This window comes from Cololabis saira, chromosome 1 (assembly GCF_033807715.1).
Source record: "Cololabis saira isolate AMF1-May2022 chromosome 1, fColSai1.1, whole genome shotgun sequence".
NCBI lineage: Eukaryota > Metazoa > Chordata > Actinopteri > Beloniformes > Belonidae > Cololabis > Cololabis saira.
Window position 1 is genome coordinate 46,460,019 of NC_084587.1, and position 22,498 is coordinate 46,482,516.

Consider the following 22,498-nt stretch of genomic DNA (forward strand, 5'->3'; position numbering starts at 1 on the left):
AAGGTCATTCGTGACTCGAACCAGTGCTGTCTCTGTGCTATGATGCATTCTGAACCCTGAATGAAAAACAGATCATTTCTATACAAATGGTCACAACTACTTTTTCCAGAATTTTAGATGCAAATGGAAGGTTGGAAATTGGTCTATACAGTAATTAGCTAAGATGTCTGGGTCAAGAGAAGGTTTTTTAAGTAAAGGTTTAATTACTGCAACTTTGAAAACCTGTGGTACATATCCTAAGTTTAGGGATAAGTTGATCTGGTCCAGTATTGTCGTGGACTCATATAAACCCACCACAGCAAGTTAGTGTCACCAAGACGATGACAGAGAGAAAAAACAAAGGCTGACGTTAACTGAAACAACAGACATCAACTGGTTAATGTAGTTTATTTGGTATAAAAGCAGCGTCCAGTAAAGATGTTTGAGGAGCAAAGTTGGACGAAGGATCTCACTGCATTCACTGCACAAAGAACAAGGATACAAAACTCACCTGTGATCTTCACCCCCCTCATACAAATTACAATGAGAACCATTTGACTGGTACTAGCACGTACAGTATTTAGAAAAACCACTTAAAGCTTTACTGCATCGTAGGTGGTATGGTGCCATGAGCTAAGCTCACTTAGCTAAGCTGTGGTGCACGAATGCTTTATTGTGTCAACCTTTTTCTGAATATATAACAGGACTGGGATGCAAAAATGGATGTGCATTAACAAATGCACCTGAGAAGAGACTTGATGGTTATGGAGCCTGATGTTATTTAACGTTGTCCTGAATGCGGTTGATGGGACGCTCCCGTCCCTGGACGTTAGTGTCCCTGCAACAATGCTCTGTCTCAGTGTGCGTTATGCAACCCTGGCTGTAATCCTCTTGAAACGCAGCCTGATGGATGTCTGATCCTCCTCACGCTCACACAGATGACAGATACTAATATCCGTTGACTGAATGAGGAGGTCATATGAAGAGCAACGTCCACAAGAGCAGAGACAGAGGCAGATTAAAACGAATAAAATCATTATTTCGTGTCATCACAGGACGCCTGTGTGCTACAATGACCCACAGCAAAAACCAGGCAGCTCCAGTCTTTCCAAAGGAGTTTTGCTGAATCAACTCCTGCGGTGTGATTCCTCATTGCGGCCAGCAGGGGGCGCCCTGGAGAGGCGGCTTCCCCGTAACTGGGCTGTGCTCTCTCTCATCATTAGGCAGCAGGGCAACGCAGCTGACAGTCCTCACTCATTTATCTCCTGGAGCTGCTGGAGTCGCACCCCGGTCCGGTCGCTGGTCCACCTGCTGGTTCACCTGCCGGTTCTCCTCCCAGCATCACCTCCCAGCAACCATGTTCTGCAGCCGGGCTTGGCAGAGAATCGGGCCCCTGGCCCGGATGCTCTTCGCCCCCTCGTCCATCAAAGGTACAGTAGGCCCGGGACATAAGGCTGATTTATGGTTATATCGACGCAAACCTACGGCGTAAGGTACGCGGCGACGCGCACCGTACGCCGTAGCCTACGGCGTAGGCCCTGCGTCGATTTAACGCAGAACCATAATTCAGGCTTTACCTGCCGCCTCTTCACAGTTGCTCCCTCACACGGGCCGCTTAACTTAATTAAAAGTAATTCGAGCTGCTGCTTTTCACACTGACGCACTTTCATAATCTCGTTTTACATAAGAACAAATTATGTTGCATCCTTTTGAACTTGTGGTGATTTTTAAAGTTTTGAGTTTTATTCCGTGTTGCATCCCAAAAATCCCTGTGTGAAGGTCGCTGAGAGGATGGAAATGTGTCTCAAAGGGATTTATTTGGGTTTTTCTAGTGCGCACAGTTGAGTTTCTGGCTGCAGGCAGTTTGACAAAAGGAGGTGTGTCTAGATTTGGGAACATACAGTTCCCAACAGACTCTCCGGGTTTAAAATCCTGCACTCCGTTTGGTTTTTATTATTTTATTTTATATTAATAATATTCCTAAAACAAACAACATAAAGAAACCTCTTAATCCTCAGTGCATTATCAAGTCAGTTAGACTTTAATCTGGTTGCAATTATTGACTATTGATTTGGCATTTTTGTTTTTTGAATTCTAAAATTAGTGAAACCTTTCTTGGGGTTTAACTTTAGTCTTTATTTTATTTATTTTTGTGGCAGCTTACTTGTAAATAACTATTTACAATTCTCTTGCTGCGGTTACGTGTCTGAGCGTCTCAGTCCAGTTTTTATCTGACAGAAAAGGCAGTCATGTCCAAACTATTTATTTATTTATATATGTATAATTGTATAATTCTTATTTAAAGTTTCGGATGTGGGGGGGTGCAAAGTTTTGGTGCAATTGTTTGTGTTGTATTTTTGCAGACTGGTGCTGTTCCTCACGCATGCATGCCTCCCCAGATAATCCTTTTACTTTAGGACCTGAGACTCGTGGAATCCACCCGGAGGGCGAGCATCTGCTTTCATTTCCTGCTCTGAAACTGTTTGCAAAAGAAAAAAGAGAAAAAGTGCTGCGAACCTGAGTGAGAGCTGCACGTTATGGTCTGACCTAAAGAAGAGCTGCCCTGTAATCGCAGATATGCTGCCCCCGTCCCATCCTGGTCCCTGTTGTTCCAGTGGTCCCGGCGAGGGCCCGGCGGTACCAGGAGGGCCGGGCCAGGGTCGCCCCCCGTCCTCTCACGTGTGCCGGTCCCTCAGCGGCAGCTGCTTTGTTGTTGCCTGACGTCTGTCCGTTCTCACAGCTTGAACCTGGCAGCAGGGATTAACTGATTACCTGTATAAATAACCTGGGCAGCGCTTGGCCTGGTCCCTGCACGCTGCTGCTTTGTCATGGGTATTAGGGCAGCACGGACGGACGGATGGACGGACGCACTGGCTCAGCATCCACCAAAGGACAACCGGGGGCTCCAGTTTTTGTTTCCACAAGTGTACAACTTGTCCTTCAGAGGCGTTGATCACAAAAAACAAAAACTGCAGGATACAACAAGCAGGAGCCGAGTCTCCTCCCACTGCCTTAAAGAACAAAAAAAACTATTTTAACATATAATTAGGGGGAAGAAACCCAACAATGTTGGCAGTGTGACTCTGGGCTGGACTGAGGCTTGTAAACGTCCCCTGTGCTCCATAAAAAGTTAACGAACGACCCAACACACACACACACACACGTACACACATTACAATTAAAGGTGACTTGTGTTGGCCTCTCGGCAGAAACGTAACCTGATATCTGCAGTGTTTTCAGCTCCGCTGTGAGATGTCACTAATCTCCACGCCACTCCATTTGTAATCGGTGCTTTGTTGAGGCGGCTGAAGGTTAAGCGGGACATCTATTGTCCGGTGCTTCATCACATGTTCCGTCCGATGGCCCGACGCCGGCAGCAGCGGGGATAAGTCTCCTTTCCTGAAGGGTTTCAGCCTGTCGCTCAACCGCCTTCATGTCTCCTCGTTTGAACCATCACTGATGATGCGGAGGACATATCGTGCCGCTGTGGTGGTCACAACGCATTTGGCACACTGCCGTTTCCTTGTCATCCCCCGGGTGTAAAGCGTTGCCACACAGCTGAGATCCTTGGCATCCGCGCGGCCAACGAGAGCTGAGGCATTACTGCGGTTCCTGTTCCCCGCTGGTCGTGACTTAAGCCACTTTGACCCACAGATCACGTTATTCTCCGGTCCCTGCAGCTTGTTTTTCTTCAGCGTTTGAAGTTCGCGTCTCCTTGTTTAGCGTCTTCGGTACAAGCTGCTGGACATGTCTGTGTTTTGAGTTGTTTACGTGGCTTCTGCGTCACGGATGAGGCAGTCGTGTCTTTGAGGGAGGTTATGAACGCACACAGCTGTGAGAGTAATACGGTTTAAAGAGAGGGATTACATAACAGACATGGGCCAGAGTACATCTGGAGGTTTTAATTCATTTTAGATGAATCGTCCACCGCCAACAGGACGTCCCTAATTTCTCTGGTCACTGACTGTTTTATTCAGTTGGTGCTGAATAAAAAAAAAAAAGGTGTACCCGGTTGTTTTAGCGGGGCACACATGGCGGCGGGGCGTCCCCGAAATTGGCATTACTCAATCTAACATGCATGTTTTTGGACTGTGGGAACATGCAAACTCTGGTTTACTGAGTATTTATTATTGTTTTCTTTTTACTGTAGGATCTTTAGCTTGTCTTGTCTAGCCTTTCTTGCGCCCCTGTTACCTCCTGAGATGGAGCAGAGCCGAACAGCAGAAGCAGCGACTGTTGCGCTGCTCTCTCTGTGTTTTGCCGCGAGGCGGTGTAAAGGTGCTACAGGGGCGAACTGAACTAGCTTTGTGAGTGGAGCTTGAGATCGCAGCTTGTGGTCGAGCGGAGATTGTAACGTATTTTCTCTACAGTTCAATTAAAGCTATTTGTTGACAAACCTATTTTGTAGTTTGGATGTTTCCTAAAGCAAGTAGAAAAAAGATGACACATACCAAAATTGGAAAAGATATTCTGTAGAAATATCCAAACATTTGGCTTCAGAACTTGTGTGTGCATTTAAAGGATTTTAATGTTAAAACTGGTTAAGACTAGGGGTGTGCCAAAATATCGATTCGCATGAGAATTGCAATTCTCATTTACGACGATATGATTCAGAACGATATAAAATGTCCCAAAACCGACTTTTAAATAATAATAAAAATAAAACAAATCTGTTTCCTATTGGGCTCCATTTTTGTAAATCGACATGGGACTAATTTATCATTCTGCAAAGCAGAACGGAGTAGATCATGAGGATCCTTTGCACACCTATAGACCAATCAGACTGTTTTGAATAGAATATCGTTTTGAATCAATGTTTGAATCGAATCGTAGCCCCAAATATTAGTATTGAATTGAAATGTGAGATGGTAAAAGATTCCCACCCCTAGTTAAGACCATCCTTGTCTCTGGTTTTATTTATTTTTTGCTATTTTGAAGGGTAGCTATTTCAAAGTTATCCAAATCTGCCTCAGGTTATTTAGCTAATTTACATATCTAGCAGTTAAAAAGCAGCATTGCCCCGTCTTATTTTTTTGCACAAAACCTAACTATTGCAAAGAAAAATCTGTAAAGGAAACGTCTAGAAAATAAAATAAACTTAAATATCACAAAAACCTCTTCACGCTTTCATGGTTTTTCAGATACATTAATAGTTCATGGAAACACTTTTTTTTTCACATTTCCACGTCTCTGGATGAGACGTAGCCACTCAATCTAAAGTCTTCAAAGTCTAGTTTCTGGCTGTTTTTGTCCTCATTAATGCCATGATTAAATTGTTCTAACAATGCTTAATCCTTATGAAGTACTGTGTTGCAAAAAGGGCTTTGTCTCTGAATAGTGGTTTAAATTATAATCCTTCGACTATTTTCTCAACAGCAGTAGCAGCAATAACTAAGGATGTTTTCGTCCATCTTCTTCAAGGTCATCTTCTTTTTCTTAGGTTTTTAAAGAGAAGCCCTGCAGGGCGGGATACGGAAAGAGAACAAGGAGAGTTTCACTAGAGAAAAGGAAAATACCGTTCAATGAAACACACCAAGACCTTCTACCACAAATTCAACACCAAAAAAGTGTAATGGGAGTCCTCCTCCTGTTGGCGGAGCTGCTTCCAGAGAGAGGGAGCTGAGGACTGAAGACTCTGCTGCCCGTTCTGCTCCCCTCGTCCTCCAGGGCCGAGCTTTAGCCTCCGTCTTTGGCGTCCTGGGATCGGACGTGTTCAGCAGGTCATTGGTGGCCACGACTTTGATTTGTAGGCCATCACACCAACTGCCTGTGGATGCCGTCGGGTAGACGTACAGCCATCAGAGAAGCGGAGCATGTGACGCAGGCCGAAACCAAGCCAGTATCAACAACATGGCTGCAGTGGAGGAGGAACGCCAGTGGACGACTTTGGGCAGTGTTGCAGGAAGAATTTGTTGGTCTAAAGTGGTATTAGATATGTTGGATGCATCACCACAAAAGCCCCGCCTCTCCCCTGCCACTACTGATGAAAGTGACTGAAGGGAAGGAGCACTAGAGGCAGTTAACAAGATACATTTCTGGAAGTGGAAGTATAGCTAGCTAGACGAGGGTTTAGGTTTGTACCAGGACGGGCTGGTAACTGGTTGGAGCTGATCAGCTGATGCATCTGTTTGGCTGGAAAAACGTTCATGTTGTAGCATAATGGCTCAAACAAACTACAGATCCAGTCATTGTTTACATCCCAGGTTGTTTTTAAAGGTTATTTTAGATCTTCTGAAAATCACTGACAGGTTTACTTTGACCGGATGACGGTCTTCCTCGTGGACAGGATGCCGCTCTGGTTCGGTTCAGTGCACGTATGAAGCCAAAGAGGCAGGTTCGTCGTACATTGTGTTCTTTCACTGCTACAGCGAAAGATGCTAAAGATAATCTGTGTGTGTCTGTGTGTGTGTTTGTGTGTGTGTGTGGTCGCGTTGGGAAGCAATTAACCTCCAGCAGTGTTTGGATGCAGGGTGGTTTTATTTATGGTTCTCTGCATGCACTACTGGCAATCTGTTAAACACCTGCAGATCTTTCTACCAGCATGCTTTGCTGTACACAAACAACAATGAAACACCAAAGAAAACGAAGCTTTGCGGCAGAATCCTCATCATCAGCACTCCTGATTTGTTCAAGAACTTGTTCATATGAGCTTAGGTTCATTAGATCATTTACAGGCCGTTTGTTGTTTTTTTGTTTTTTTTTGATGAAAATGTGAGATTGTCAGGCAGGAAGTGCTTGTTTGTGTGTGTGTCTCTGTGTGTGGGGCAAGGATTTAATATAAAGGACAGTCGAGTGTTTAGCTTGGCTGCTGCTAAATCTTTCCGTCTCCTCCGCTACAAATGACGAGATCTGTGTTGTGTAACTGGATTAAAGGATAGACATGTTGTCGCTGTCAGAATACACTGTTCTGTGTCAAATTCTGATAGAGCAGTTTCCTCTAAAAAAAAAAAACAAAACTTAACATTTCTCTAATGTTTGCACAGAACAGTTTCTTGAGTGTCTGTATAGTTTATGTGCAGATTTACAAAATAACATCACCTGTGTTTTTGATGTTTCCCTGCAGGTCCGGTGCGTCACATGGCCTTCGGGGTTCCCGGAGGGTCCACCAACATGACATACATGGTTTTGTGTGGAGGAGGCCTCACTGCTGCAGTCGTCTATGTGAGCATCACCTGATCTCTGAAGCTGTTTACAGTAACCATGGGCGCTTGTGCAGTATTTACCTAAAGACTTATTTCCAGATGGATTTTATTGCCCCAAAATGCATTTTCAGATAATTTTCAGGTTAATAACATGCTCTAAAATGCCATTAAAGATCTCCGAAAAACTGCCGGTACCATAAGCTGCTAAATGGAGCATAAACTACATTTTATTTCGCAGACTGTAAAAATCATATGCAGAGCGTAGAAGATTTTCTCCAATAATTTGCCATAAAATATGATCTGATCTTTGTCAAAGTCACGATGATTGACAGACCCACAGTTGTCGTTCCTTTTCACATGTATTTAACTTTCACAGAGCTGGAGGATTAAAGAAAGTGCCTAGTTCCTTCAACAAAGGCTAAATGGAGACAGTAGATTAGCGTCCCATGCAGAGCGAGTGGAGGATGCCGCTGATCTCCAACAAAAAAAACAAACTTTTCATCTGTATCCACTGCCACAGAGCTGGAATACTTGCCATTTTAGAGGGGAAACTATTCCCAAGTTGACCAAAATACCCTACAGGGTAATGTCAAGGTGGCTGCCCACCAGGTCTTCGTGGACGTTAGGTGATGCAGCAAGACGATGATCCAGAGCACTTCAAACCCCGTTGAGATGCTGCAGATGTGTCTGAGCTGAAGCTTTTCTGGAAAGCTAGCTGGAGTTTTTATCTCTCCACCGCCGTCTCTTGTCTCAAGTCTCTTGGGTTCCTTAGCTATGCCGTTTCTATTTTATTTATTTATTTATTTATTTATTTATTATTTAAGCCCATGTACACAATAAAGTCATACTGGACTTACAACCTGTCTGAAACATGATTTTACTATTTTGAAAAAATCGATATTCAAGTTTTGAATATCTGTATCGAATCGGCCGGCAAAGTATTGTGAAATATTGCTGTATCGATATTTTTGCCCACCCCTAGTACAGTAGGTTTGTCATTTGCACAGATGAGTGGTTAACGGCAGCAGATCAGCTGGTCTTAGCTGACTGCGGTTAAACTAATTAAAAGCATCCTGATAAAAGACTTAAGATGGAAAATGTCCCTTTTTAGTGGTGATGAGCAGAATAGTATTTTTTTGATCATTTGAGTCATTATACAAGCACAGAAAGGGGCAATGTTTTCCACTCGTGGGAGACTAACGACCAACTCCCAACCGCAGCGTTGCACTGGGTTGATTTTTAAGGTTGGAGCTTGAGGGAGTGACGTCTGCTGCTGTCTGGGAACCAGTCAACATGCAGACTGGACTCCAGACGTCCTCGTCCTCACGCCGGAGGGGGACAGAGGGGCGCTTGTGCTCCCAGACAAACCTACAGTCATTGTATGGACAGATGTGTCCTCAGTCCTCCGTCTGTCGTCAGGCTCTTGGCAGAGCTTAGGTGGCTTCAGCGCTGTTTAATATTTTTATGTCAGTTTTTTCTTCAGGTGTTTCTACTTTGTGTTGTAACCTGCTTCATCTCTTTTGTTTTCTCTCTCTCAGGCATACAAAACTGTCAATGGTGACAGTGTACGTTATGAGGACAGACTCGCCAACATGAGCTCCAAGCCAGCAGGTCAGCGACACGCTCACATGCACGCTCACATGCACGCTCACATGCACGCTCACATGCACGCTCACATGCACGCTCACATGCACGCTCACATGCACGCTCACATGCACGCTCACAGGCACACACAGAACATGAGTTAGTGCCGCCTGCAATTCAGGGTTCATAACGCCGCCTTGCAAAATAAATCAAGACTCTTTGCTCGTCTGGAGCCATTCTGGATGACACAGCTCATGTTTTTACTCATATTTAACATATTAATTGTTTTAATATGTTAACATTTGCTAATAGGACTAAAAATAGTGTATTGATCGGGTGCTGGATAAAAGAGGTCACTTCACTTGTCAGGGTTTATCTTTTTGTGACAACTGTACGCAGGTTTATAGCAATCTAGTTGACTGGTTAAGGACAAAGTAAAGATGACTAAACGCTCTGATTTTCATTCTCAAGCTACATTAAACGCTTTTATTTATATAACAGAATATTTATGACAAACATCTATGTTTTCCAGATCATTATCATTGTTAAGGAGTCTTAAAGTCTTGTAAATCTTCGTGTTTATATTTGGAAACAAAATTGGCAACTAAATAAGTACAGCATGACATCTGCTTGTGAGCATAAGTTATGAGTGAAACTACTGAACAGCTTTCCTGCTGAGCCTGAACATCTCTGGATGTTGAAGGTTAGATTTCCACTCTTCTGCAGTTTTCTGTCTCAGCTACGATCAACTGCAAACGTGGTCAAACGCGAAAGAAGGCAGAGTCAGTTATTTTTACATAACAGGTTCTTTGCTCTTCTGTAACTCCCCACCCCCACAGCATGACTGCATAACCATGATGCGTTTACTGATCGGGGGAAAAATGTATTCCTCAGTATCTAAATCCTATTCCTGCTCAGCTTGAATGTTTGAGATGTTTCTCTGCTCTAACACAACGTTCTCAACTTAACACACTTCTTGTGCAGCCTTTTTATGACAAATTGATCCTTTTCTTTTAATCAGTCACGTCAGAGCGGGGAAACGTCTGCATCAAATATTTAAACTATGTATTAAAGCAAATGCTCAAGGTTTAAGTGTTTCAAACGTGCCCCGGGCGATAGTGGTTTGTCATTCCCATGAAGTTAAAATCTCCATGAGTCTTGGAGCAACATGAAGTTTCTCCATTTAATGTGTCGTGGTTGCTTAACGGGGATCCCATCCACCAAACGTTGCAAATTGATGAACATGGTCTGTGGTTTTTCTCAAACCCCAGCGTTTTTATTCCTCTTACAGAAACAAGAGCAAATGTCAGCTCTAGAAAAGCTTGATCAATAGCTTCACCTAGATTTTCCATCTACGACTGCTTCTTTGCTGACCAGTGTTACCAGGAGGCGGGGAGGGGTGTAGCGGTCGACCCCAAGAGTACAGGGGTTTCCTGATTTATTCAGGCTAAAGTGCAGAATTAAAGCAACAGAATTTGGGACTAATTATGGTAGAACAATGCAGTCCAGGAAATCTGTCCCAGTTATGCATTTCTTGATCTGTACAGCAGATCTGCATCCAGTTGATGTATGTTCATGCAGTTCAGACCCGTGCAACGTAGAAAATGATACATAAATCTAACTAGCATTTGTGGAGAGCAGAGCTGGTCTGAAACAGAGTGCAGAGTAAAGCGAGGGTGGAAACGAGAGATCTGAATCTCTTTCAGAGCAGATTCAGGCTGCAGCGCCCGAATCACTCACGGTAGGATGACCACCGTCAATAGTGTCATCATGCCTGTCTGCTTGGATTTGTGTCTGCAAGTTATTTGTCTATTCAGCTCGGAGATCACAGGTCTGTGTCCAAAGCTGCAAATGTAAGTCAGAAACGTGTTCAGTGACGCACGTGCAGCCCGAGAGTATTCATGGTGAGAGTTGAACCGAGAAGAGCTCACCATTTTGAATGTTGTTAGCAGGTAAAGCAAGTATTCTCGGTAGAAAATATGGATGAAAACTCTAAAAACCTCAACCTAACCTCCAGTAACCCATCCATCCATTTTCCACCACTTATCCGTTCCCGGGTCGCGAGGGCAGCAGTCTCAGCAGGGATGCCCAGACTTCCTTCACCCCAGACACTTCCTCCAGCTCTTCCGGGGGGAGTCCGAGACGTTCCCAGGCCAGCCGAGAGACATAGTCTCTCCAGCGTGTCCTGGGTCTTCCCCGGGGTCTCCTCCCGGTGGGACATGCCTGGAACACCTCCCTAGGGAGGAGGGACATGCCTGGAACTCCTCCCTAGGGAGGCGTCCAGGAGGATCCGGTACAGATGTCCAAGCCACCTCAGCTGACTCCTCTCAACGTGAAGGAGTAGCGGCTCGACTCCGAGCTCCTCCCGGGTGATGGAACTCCTCACCCTATCTCTAAGGGAGCGTCCAGCCACCCTGCGGAGGAAACTCATCTCGGCCGCTTGTATCCGCGATCTTGTCCTTTCGGTCACTACCCAAAGTTCATGACCATAGGTGAGGGTAGGTGCGTAGATTGACCGGTAAATCGAGAGCTTCGCCTTTCGACTCAGCTCCTTCTTCACCACGACGGTCCGGTACATCGACCGCATAACTGCGGACGCTGCACCGATCCGTCTGTCAATCTCACCCTCCATCGTTCCCTCACTCGTGAACAAGACCCCGAGATACTTGAGCTCCTCCACCTGAGGCAGGACTTCTCCACCCACCCGGAGAAGGCATGCCACCCTTTCCCGATGGAGAACCATGGCCTCGGTCTTGGAGGTGCTGATTCTCATCCCTGCCGCGTCGCACTCGGCCTCAAACCGCCCCAGCACATGCTGGAGGTCCCGGTCTGATGAAGCCAACAGGACAACGTCATCTGCAAAAAGCAGAGATGAAATCCTGAGGTTCCCAAACCGGATCCCCTCCGGCCCCTGGCTGCGCCTAGAAATCCTGTCCATAAAAATTATGAACAGGACCGGTGACAAAGGGCAACCCTGCTGGAGTCCAACATGCACCGGGAACAAGTTTGACTTACTGCCGGCAATGCAACCAGACTCCTGCTCCGATCATATAGAGACCGGACAGCGGTTAGCAGAGGGCCCCGGACTCCATACTCACTGACCCCCCACAGAATGGCACGAGGAACACGGTCAAATGCCTTCTCCAGATCCACAAAACACATGTAGACTGGTTGGGCAAATTCCCATGAACCCTCGAGCACCCTGCGGAGGGTATAGAGCTGGTCCAGTGTTCCACGACCGGGACGAAAACCGCATTGTTCCTCCTGAATCCGAGGTTCGACTATCGGCCGTAATCTCTTCTCCAGTACCCTGGCGTAGACTTTCCCGGGGAGGCTGAGAAGTGTGATCCCCCTGTAGTTGGAACACACTCTCCGGTCCCCCTTTTTAAACAGAGGGACCACCACCCTGGTTTGCCACCCCAACGGTACTGTCCCCTTCCTCCATGCGATGTCGCAGAGGCGTGTCAACCAAGATAGCCCTACGACATCCAGAGACTTGAGGTACTCAGGGTGGATCTCATCCACCCCCGGTGCCACTGAGGAGCTTACGAACCACCTCAGTGACCTCGGCTTGGATGATGGATGAGTACATCCCTGATTCCACAGTCTCTGCTTCCTCAATGGAAGGCATGTCAGTCGGATTGAGGAGATCCTTGAAGTATTCCTTCCACCGTCCGACGATGTCCCCAGTCGAGGTCAACAGGTCCCCACCCGCACCGTCAATGGTCCCGGCAGAGTACTGCTTCCCCCTTCTGAGGCGCCAAATGGTTCGCCAGAAACGGGTAACCCAGACCCTAAAAACCTCAACCTAACCTCCAGTGTTCAGTTTTTACTTTCCGGTTTTTCTTTTTCTGGTCAGTGAACATCGGCGACTGAGTGAGAGAAGATAGTGTTGGAGTCATTGGACGTTTTCCTCGTACTTTCATGCTTCTTCATCAGGCATTCTTCAACTTGGTCCATTTCTTTTTAAGGTTTTGTGGCTCTAGTGGCCTTTTTATTTGAAGTGTAGACAGGAAGGGGGTAGAGAGACAGAATGGAGACGACATGCAGCAAAGGCCTGCAGGCCGGTACTCGAACCTGCGACCGCTGCAGGAGGACTGTAGCCTCAGTACATGGGCCGCTTGCTTTAACCACTGTGCCACCCAACTGCCCAACTGGATCCATTTCTGTTTACTCCACTGCTTGCACTCCATCTCCGATTATTTAAAAATGCTCTGCGAAGGGGAGTTCACATCCCAGCAGAGGCTCTGCAGTTGATATTTAATGCATTATCTACTTATACCTAGGGTGGTTAAAGAGCTGTTCAATTATTCTGAGTGCATGTGACTATCAGTGTTTTGACTGAGAATTAATCATTCTGATAAAAAGCGCATGCAATAGTGATTGTTTTGATCATTTGTTTTCTGTATTTCAGATTTTTTTTTTTCTTTCTAGATTATACAGGACTGTCTCAGAAAATTAGAATATTGTGATTTTCTGTAATGCAATTACAAAAACAAATGTCATACATTCTGGATTCATTACAAATCAACTGAAATATTGCAAGCCTTTTATTATTTTAATATTGCTGATCATGGCTTACATCTTAAGAAAACTCAAATATCCTATCTAAAAAAATTTGAATATTCTGGGAATCTTAAACTGTAAGCCATAATCGGCAATATTAAAATAATAAAAGGCTTGCAATATTTCAGTTGATTTGTAATGAATCCAGAATGAATGACATTTTTGTTTTTTTATTTGCATTACAGAAAATAAAGAACTTTATCACAATATTCTAATTTTCTGAGACAGTCCTGTATACTACTTTACAATTCAATTTGTGACTGAGACTCGCAGCCATTTGAAACAGGTTTTCATTGCTGTGACTAAACAAACTGACACCTTCCCTGAGGTGAGCAGTTATTTCTGTCCCGCTGATGATGATTAGCCTTCACTTTACTCATCATGTTGACAGTTCAAAAAGGTGAAGCAGCTACTGTACTTTACTTATTTAAACCTCTAAGAGCTAAGCTGCTCATCCCACACAGCCTGTTAACAGAAGTCTCTACTCATAAAGTTTTGAATGCTCAGATGACATCTCTGTATAGGTAAAGCGACTGGAGGAGTTCGGTACATAAAGTTAATCAAATTATCCATCCAAGGCTGACTAATAAACCTAAATGAAACCTTGTATTTTGGACTGTTTTGTGACCTGGTGTGATGTACTTGAGATCATGAGTTGGTTTCTTATCTTTTCTCCTCCATTTTGATTACAAGCTTGAGTTCATAATTGCTTTTTCTTTAAGTATTCACCAAACTCTTTGGTTTGGCCACTCCTAAAGTTTTTGCTATTTCTCTTCATAGATTAAAAAAAAAAAAAAATCTCTAGCCTAATGGTGGCCTCCTGCAGACCTCATTAGACTTCATATTGGTAGCATATATGGCGTTTACCATTTAGGATGTCATTTATATATCTGTGTGGAACGAGTTCAAGTCTACACTTGGATCACATCTTGTTTGTTTTTGCTTCAAATCCATTGTGGTGGTATATAAAAGCAAAATCATAAACTGCAACTCCCATGAACTCTGCTGAAGAAATTAAAGTCTTGGCACGAAGGACTAAAAAGCTAAATAATAAAGGTGGAAGCTGACTTTTAGTAGGATATAATTGTTGAAATGTCTTAATTTGAATAGTCCTCAAATGTTCAAAAGCTAAAGCAGCTCAATCGTTCAGTGCATCATATAACCTCCTTAGTGATAACCAATGGTTTTGTCCCATAGGGATCCATTATAAATGGAAGGGAGCTAAAATATTCATAAACTCTGAACTGCAAGTTTTATTATATTAAAGGGATTGTGACATGAAAAAACACATTTTTCTTGATTTTTTTTTTGTGTTTTGTTGGGTGTCTTGACATCAATTACACCCAAAAAACAACAAACTTTTAACATTCAGTGTATTGTGTGCTTTCTGGGATTTTCCGCATAACTATGCAAAAACGGCTCATCTGGTTTGGTGGCGGGCCGTTACGTAACGGCCCGCTAAATCACCGCCCCCTCCACCCGGCTCCCTGCCTCCTCTCCTCTCCAGCGCACCATAAAGGCTGATTTATAGTTCCGCGTTACACCGACGCAGAGCTAACGGCGTAGGGTTACGCGGCGACGCGCTCGGTACGCTGAACCCTACGGCATAGGCTCTGCGTCGATTTAACGCGGAACCATAAATGAGGCTTAACACGGAGCTGTTTAGAGCCTCTTTTGTTCTAATCACCGGAGGAAAACTGCTAAGAAGACCCGCTGCCACTGACTGGACTTAAGATAAGGGGACAGTGCTGCTTGCATGCCTTTATTTTTATGATTGTTTGCTGTGGTTCTCCCTGCTGCTTTTCCGTGCATGCTTCGCCTGTCGCTTAACTCTCCGACGCCGCTGTGAGCGTATGGCTGGAGGAGGAGGAGGTTTGGAGGAGGAGCGGAGCAATGATTGACAGGAAAGGGGGGAAAGGAAGCATTTGTCACGGCGCAAAAAAACACTGTAATAAAAAGCCAGGAAAAGAGAACTAGAGTGAAGTTTTTCTTGTTACACTCTTTTAGACACATTTGAGGGATGTTGGCCAAGACTTTTAATAGTGTTAAAAGCATGTTAAAAATGATGATACCTTTTAAAGAGGCCGTAAATGTACGGAAGTAGTATTAGGGCCAGGCGGGAGAAAAATAAAAATATATTTAATTTTTTTTCATTATGCACTTCGAGGAAAAATGTCGATTAATGTTGAAGTACAATTTCGAGAAAAAAGGCGAAATGTTGAGAAAGTCAAAATTTGTTGACGATATTGATTTGAAACACATATCACACATATGAAGTTGCATAACTTCAGAAACGTACCCTTAACGTTACACTCCAAGGATGTAAGTTAGTTACAGCTGCTGCTGCATAGTTGTCAGTCGCTCTGCTAACTGGATTTGATGGACATTTCCGCTTTATTCACGAAATCTCGACTCTATTCTTGAAATTGTATTTCAAAATGAATCTTGACATTTCAACTTTTTTCTCAATTCTATTTCAACATTAATCTCGACATTTTGACTTTCTCGAAGTGCACAATAAAAAAAAAAATCTTCCCCTCAAATATTTTTTCTCCTGCATGGCCCTGATACTCTTCCGTATAAAGGAGCACACCTTTTGTGAGCCCTTTTTAACATTCAAATTGATTTTCAGGGTGAGATTGTGCTGAAGAAGTTGGCACTCACAACACAGCTTTACTTTTGTGTTTTTGTCCAAACCTGTTTACCTGCAGAGGAGGCAGCACCAGAAACAGCTCCTGCGGTGGAGGAGGCGGCACCAGAGTCAGCTCCCGCAGCAGAACCCGCTCCAACAGAACCCGCTCCCGTGGAGGAGGAGACGGCATCGTCCGCCGAGGTCGTCGCTGAGTCCGTCTCGTCTCCCGAAGAACCGGTGGCAGAGATCTCTGCCGATCCCGTCGCCGAGGGGACGACTGAAGAAGTGGTCGCCGTGGCACCTGAGGTGGCCGTTACCGAGGCTGCGGCCGAGACCGCAGTCGAAGAGGAAGCCGCCTCGGCGGTGGCAGATGAGGCGGCTCCTGAAGCCGCTGCTGAAGCTGTCGCCGTGGAGACGGCCGAGGAAACCCCAGCAGCAGAGAGCACTGGTACGGCAGCAGTAGAGGAAGTCATCCCTGCTCCCCCTGCTGAAGCAGAGACTGCCCCCGAGGCTGAAGCCGCCCCCCAGGCTGAAGCTGCCCCTGCCGCAGAGGCGGCTGCGTAAAGTTGTGGTAGTTCACATAGTTCTCCTAGAACAAGGAGCTTGGAGGTAGATGTGTTCCTTCCCAAATCCCAGATGTCAGGAAAACCGACCCAAGAATCCCCCCTCCTCCCCTCACACACACACTTATTATTTTTTTCTTATCTTTTCTCAAATACCTTGAAAAAAGTGTTTTCACTAACAGGTGGTTGATAACTATAAGTTAAGGTTTCATCAGTTCAGTTTCCAGGGGTTCTTCCTTTCCTCACCTGTCCAACGTTCAGATTGACTCCACATCTCTGGCATGAAGATCGGTTTAACTTTGGAAAAATGTCTGTAATGATTAAAACCAGAGCCGGTCTGCATAGACTGCAGTCTGACAACTTAACAGAGTATATTCAGAGGCAGTACGAAGAGCTGAACTATTTTTGTAGAAAGAGATTTTAAGTGGCCTTAAACGAGACATTCCAGCGTTTAGTTCCTTGGCTTTAAAAAAAAAAAAAAAAAAAAAGCCTTAGCGTTATGAACGAATGCAGCCCGTTTCAGATGTCTGGGTTTGTTTCTGTCGGTATTTGCTCTCTGCTTCGCAGAAGTGACCAAAATCCAGTTGGCTGCTCCTCCTCCGCTCGACAGTTCTGCTTTTCTCTCTTAACCTTGTTCTCCACGATTCGTAGAGTTGGAAAAACTGTGAAAGTATTCTCTTCTTTTGGGCATTGGCTTTCTTTCGTCACCTTTGCACACTTTTACTTCATTATTACCACTTGCCTGTATTGTTTCAACTAGAGATAATTTTCATCCACTATTTTAAGTAGCTCCTGTCGTCTCTCTTGTCATTGCTGTGAAACTCATCTTTCAGGGAACGTTAGGAATACTATTTGTCTCCGTTCAGGCTTTAAAAGTTGTGACTGGCAGTTAAAATGTCAAAACATTCTTGGCTGAGGAAGTTTGAAGTGTTTTCAATAAAGTCCAAGTTCTAATGGATCAATCCAGTGTTATCGTTATTACTTTAACCTTTTTATTTGTCCTTTTCAACCTTATCACACAAATGTATAGCAGTTGATCTGTGTGTAAGTTAAAGGCAGGGTAAGAAATTCTCTGCCACTTGTAACCAGAACACTTTGCCACACTCGGTGAACATCTCCTCATCCCCGTGCCACTGGCATGAGTATCCTGTAGAGATGCTGGTGCCCCTGATATTCATGCTCCTGCCCAACCTCAACTAACTTCTGCCTAAAGCCGGGCATACACTGTGTGATTATCGGCTCGTTTTGAGACGATTTTCCAGTCGTGCAACTTTTTTTTGATCGGGCCCGATTTTGACCCAATCGGTGCCTCGTGCAGTGTACGTGGGGTAACGACGAGAGATTAACACCTCACGACGAGCTCCCGATCACAAATCGTGAGGTCGCAAGAAAATCAAGCATGTTTGAAATCCTGGTCGCTCCTCGTGAAGGCATCGCACAGTTGAAGCAGCTACGACCCGATTGGCCTCATCCTTTCACAGAGAGCATGCGCAATCTCTGATGTCACGTCAAAAACTATTATTTGCAGTTTAAGTGTTGCAAATTCACATTACAAATCATGTTTTGTAGCAAAATATATAGCAAAAAAAGTCTGCATTTCCACGTATGGTGCGGGTCGCCGTGTACCCTGCGCCGTAGGCTCTGCGTTGGTGTAACGCAGAACCATAAATCAGCCTTTAGTGTGTGAGCTGTCTGCTGTTCGGAACACTTTTTTTTTTTTTTCTCTTCTCATTTTGCTGGGACATTGGGTTCCTCCGCCGAGACACAACTTTTGCGGTTTGCGTTCTTTGTTGTGTCTCAAAATGATGCGCAGTGCACACACCCAATCAGAAACGGTACAGATATTTTGGGATTTTTTTATATATATATATATATATATATATAATTATAAAAAAATAAAGGATCCCATAACCTTTGATCGGGTGGGCAGGACGCACATTTGGGTTGGAACAGCCCACCCCTGCCCCAGAACCGGCCTCGAGTTCCAGTACACAGAGGTCCGACGGGAGGATTATGATCGTATAGTGTGAGCAGACGGGTCGCATCCGAGAATCTGCTCGTACAGTGTGAGAACATAAATCGTGGGCTCTGAACTTTTGAACTCCACAATCTAGTCGTGCAGTTTGAGATGGGGCTGTCTCATACGATTTAAAATATCGCACAGTGTACGCCCGGCTTAACCAGATCAGAAGCATTTGCAGATGAACGCCGTCTAAAATAAGAAAAATCCAAGATGTTGACGCCTACAGTGACAGCGTTTCAGGTCCAGTTCTTCACCAGGGGACACCGTTGATGGATCTTGGTGATAGTAGATGTCTGGTGGAGGGTAGCCTCGGTCCGAGGAGCATGAACCGGGCAGCCGTTCTCCTGTAGAGTGTTTGAGGCTGTGGTGACTGTAGGCCATCTAGTGATAGATCCCTGATCCAGGTGAGTTTGATCCTTTATTCTCTTCACAGAAATGTACAGTAGCTAGACAAAGTCTTCATCCAAGTCTCTGTGCTTAAGATAATGCCACGTCTTGTATCTTTATTGAACACACCCGTTACTATTCACAGTGCTGGAGGAGGAAGTAAGTGAACCCTTGCAGTTGAGCGCTGGTTGAACCCTATTTGGCAGCGACGACATCAAGGAAGTGAGCAGCTCATCCAGACCACTTCAACCCGGACACTTGTACGATGGTGTGAACAGTTCCCTTGATGACATTCCCTGGCATCTCCATGGGGTTATAGTCTGGGCTCTAAAGAGGGTAGATTCAGGTGATTGCCCTGCTGGATCCCTCCTGCAGGATATTTTGAGAACCTCTTCTGCTCTGATGGCAAGAGTTCCAGGCTCTGGGATGATGTCCGGATGTTGCTGGGCCTTTTCTTCTCCTTGAGCGAATCCCTTGATGATCATTACCCTTGCAGATTTCTACGATGGTCTTTGACAAACTTCGGGCACAACATTGGAGATCAGCAGCTTCCTCGCTTGTCTGTTCAATAACGTAACAACAAATGTTTTCCAGGTCCAGTGACGTCTTCAAGCTTTCCCCTGCCACTCGTCGGTTGCTCTTTACCTCAGTGAGGTGTCTGTGTTGGGACTTTGGAGTCATCCAGGCTGGATGTCTCTTTCTGGACGGAGCAGCCACAATACTGGTCTCCTTTTTCAAAGTTTGTCCGTTTGTGGACTGGTGTAAACCAAAACACTGACTATCCAGCCTTGTGTAGATTAATGACTCCTGATTGGACTCACTTATTATATCCTCTAGCACTGTGAATATTTAATGCATGTTACCAATGGGGACACAAATAACTAAGTTACCCACTTAAGCACATTGTTTGCTCATTATTGTGGCTTTGAAGATGAAATCTCATTTTATGGCAAATCAATGCAAAAAAAGTAAATTCCAAGTTTTTTTTCCCACCATAAATTGTATATCCAGACATTTGTTGAATGTTGGTTCTTATTCCTCTGCCTGTCAGATCTGCTCGCCGCTGGCAAGGCCTTGGCCAGCTCAACGGTTGAGATCGCAGCAGCTTCTGTTGGTGAGGCGAGCCTGGTCAAAGCCGTGCAGCAGATGGAAGCTGGTGGACTCAGCTCCACACAGCCCTTGTTCCTGGAAGCTACCCCAGAGGAGGAAGCATCTGTCCAGGCAGCTGTCGCAGGGAGCGAGGAGGAGCTGACGTCTACACTGGCCGAGGTAGTGGCTGCAGAAGATCCAGAAGTTCCAGCTGCTGAAGAAGTGATGGCCGAGGACACTCTTGCTGCTGTTGCAGCACTGGAAGAGGAGGCGGCTGCTTCCACTCCTGAGGAAACTCCGGCAGTGGAGGAGGCTGAAACCGAAGATAAGGCTGTGCCACCTGAAGCTGCAACAGCAGAAGCCATCGCTACAGAGGCTTCCTCTGAAGAAGCTGCACCGGAGGATGCCGTCGTCTCTGCAGAGGCCTCGTCTGAAGAAGCTGCTCCCACAGAAGAAGCTGCACCTGAGGATGCCGTCTCCTCCGAAGATGCTGCTCCCACAGAAGAAGCTGCACCTGAGGATGCCGTCTCCTCTACAGACGCCTCGTCTGAAGGTGCTGCTCCCACAGAAGAGGAAGTCCCTGTTGATGCTGCTCCAGATGAGGAGACGACATCAGAAGAGCAGACAGTTGAAGCAGCTGTTGACACGGCTCAAGGGTCAGACCTGGAGGTTCTTGTACCTGCAGAACCAGAGTCTACATCTGTGGCTGTGGTGCAGGACACAGAAGCCTGCCACTCCTGCCATTCTGCTCCATTGGAAGGAGAGGTGGCACCCCCTCCTGGTATGGAAGAGGACCTGCTGGTCGCTCAGGGAGACGCTGCCCATGAATCCAAGGAGGAGTCTTCACTGCCAGAGCAACAAAGTAAGGGTGCTTTCACACCTGTCCCGTATGGAACATTTGTTCCGAAACAGGGAGCGTTACCCCCTATAAATCGGATTGTTTGGTTTATATGAACACAGCAGTCGAGCTCGGATGCGGCACAAAACAAGCGAGCCGAGATCACCTAGGAGAGGTGGTCTCGGCCCGATTCCATTTGAGACGTGGGGCGGTTCGTTTTTTTAAAAATTTGCAGTGAGAACATAATCGACACAGCAACCGACATGTCATGTGTATGTGCTACCGCAGTGCAAGGAGCAGCCTCCACCCCCTTCTCTCCTATTGGACACAACTTTCTCTTTTCTCCCTTCTCTCTTATTTGACGTGCCGAGATGTTGTCATAGCGTGGCATGGTGAAATTAAAACATTTTCAATTCGGGCAGGGTTTAGCGCAGCGCAAACGCCGCGGCAGGCGGCCTCTCGCTCGCAGAGCGGTCCGCTCTTGCGCTGGTAGCACATACATGAATGGGAAAGCCGGCGTCTGTCGCCACTTTGCGCCCTCTCTGTGAAAGGGGCTTGTTTTCCCGGGGTACGGAAGAGGAAACTCCTTCTGCGTTCATTTCTGACCAATCAGAGAACAGTTGGTTTGCGCATGGCATTAACAGCTTTGAACCGCTACAGACGTTTGCCTTCTGAACACAAACCCCACAAACGAGAAACGAAACAACTGTATCGATTTAGCCCCTGAATCGGAACAAAACAAACGGGCCACAGGTCTGAAAGCACCCTAAGAACGGTCCGTGACAATTGTGTAATTTATTCCATTCTACTTGAATAACAACCACAGTTGCTTCTCTAAAGGCTGGATTATGGTTCTGCGCGACACCAACGCAGAGCACACGCTGTTGCCGTGACGCCGTCGTGAATCCTCCGGACTTCTACTGCGGTCAAGCCAGCCGTCATTCGTATTTACGTGGTCAAATCAGCCGCTCCTATTTCAGTCTTTACGGCAAATGAATGAAAGCGGCTCAGAAACAGAAAGATATGAAGTACTGAGTTTGAGATAATGCAGATGTTTGTTTTTTTTCATATATTTCTTTCATTACCTTGATTACACCCATACTTCCGCCGTAATATTTACACACTCTTACTGTAAAAGAAAAGGATGAAATACTTTTCTTTTTTTTACTTCAGCTTCTGTGTTGCAGAGGCTATAAAAATGAATTCTCCCATAATTTCACCCAATGCCTCATATAGCCCTCTTCACAGCTACAACCACTACAGGCATGCTTAATTTAAAACAATCTTACTGTACAAATATTGAAATATTAACATCTAAACTTCAAACACTTTACTTTTCTACAAAGGTCAGTCGCCTTTTTTGCTTTAGGTTCTGTTTTTTCAGAGACTATAAAAATTAATTCTCCCATAATTTCACCCAATACCTCTTCACAACTAGAATCACTACAGGCACAGTGAATTTGAAAAAAAATTTACTGTACAAATATTGAAATATTAACATCTAAACTTCAAACACTTTACTTTTCTAAAAAAGTCAATCGCCTTTTTTGGTTCAAGTTCTGTTCCATAATTTCACCCAATACCGCATATAGCCCTCTTCACAACTAGAATCACAACAGGCACAGTGAATTTCAAACAATTTTACTGTATAAATATTGAAATATTAAGGTGTAAACTTCAAACACTGCTTTTCTA

At 45.1% G+C, this 22,498-nt stretch overlaps 1 protein-coding gene across 1 annotated transcript in view; it reads left to right on the plus strand.

Moving 5' to 3' along the window:
- The first annotated feature begins 1,172 nt into the window (after positions 1 to 1,172).
- The window catches only part of mgarpb (mitochondria localized glutamic acid rich protein b), a 25,836-nt gene continuing 4,510 nt past the window's right edge, over positions 1,173 to 22,498 (plus strand). Inside the window, exons 1-5 of the mRNA XM_061724589.1 lie at positions 1,173 to 1,409; positions 7,043 to 7,140; positions 8,660 to 8,732; positions 15,983 to 16,351; positions 19,928 to 20,827. Of these exons, the coding sequence (XP_061580573.1) occupies positions 1,337 to 1,409; positions 7,043 to 7,140; positions 8,660 to 8,732; positions 15,983 to 16,351; positions 19,928 to 20,827 (1,513 nt within the window). The 5' untranslated portion in view covers positions 1,173 to 1,336. The remainder of the gene's footprint in view (positions 1,410 to 7,042; positions 7,141 to 8,659; positions 8,733 to 15,982; positions 16,352 to 19,927; positions 20,828 to 22,498) is intronic.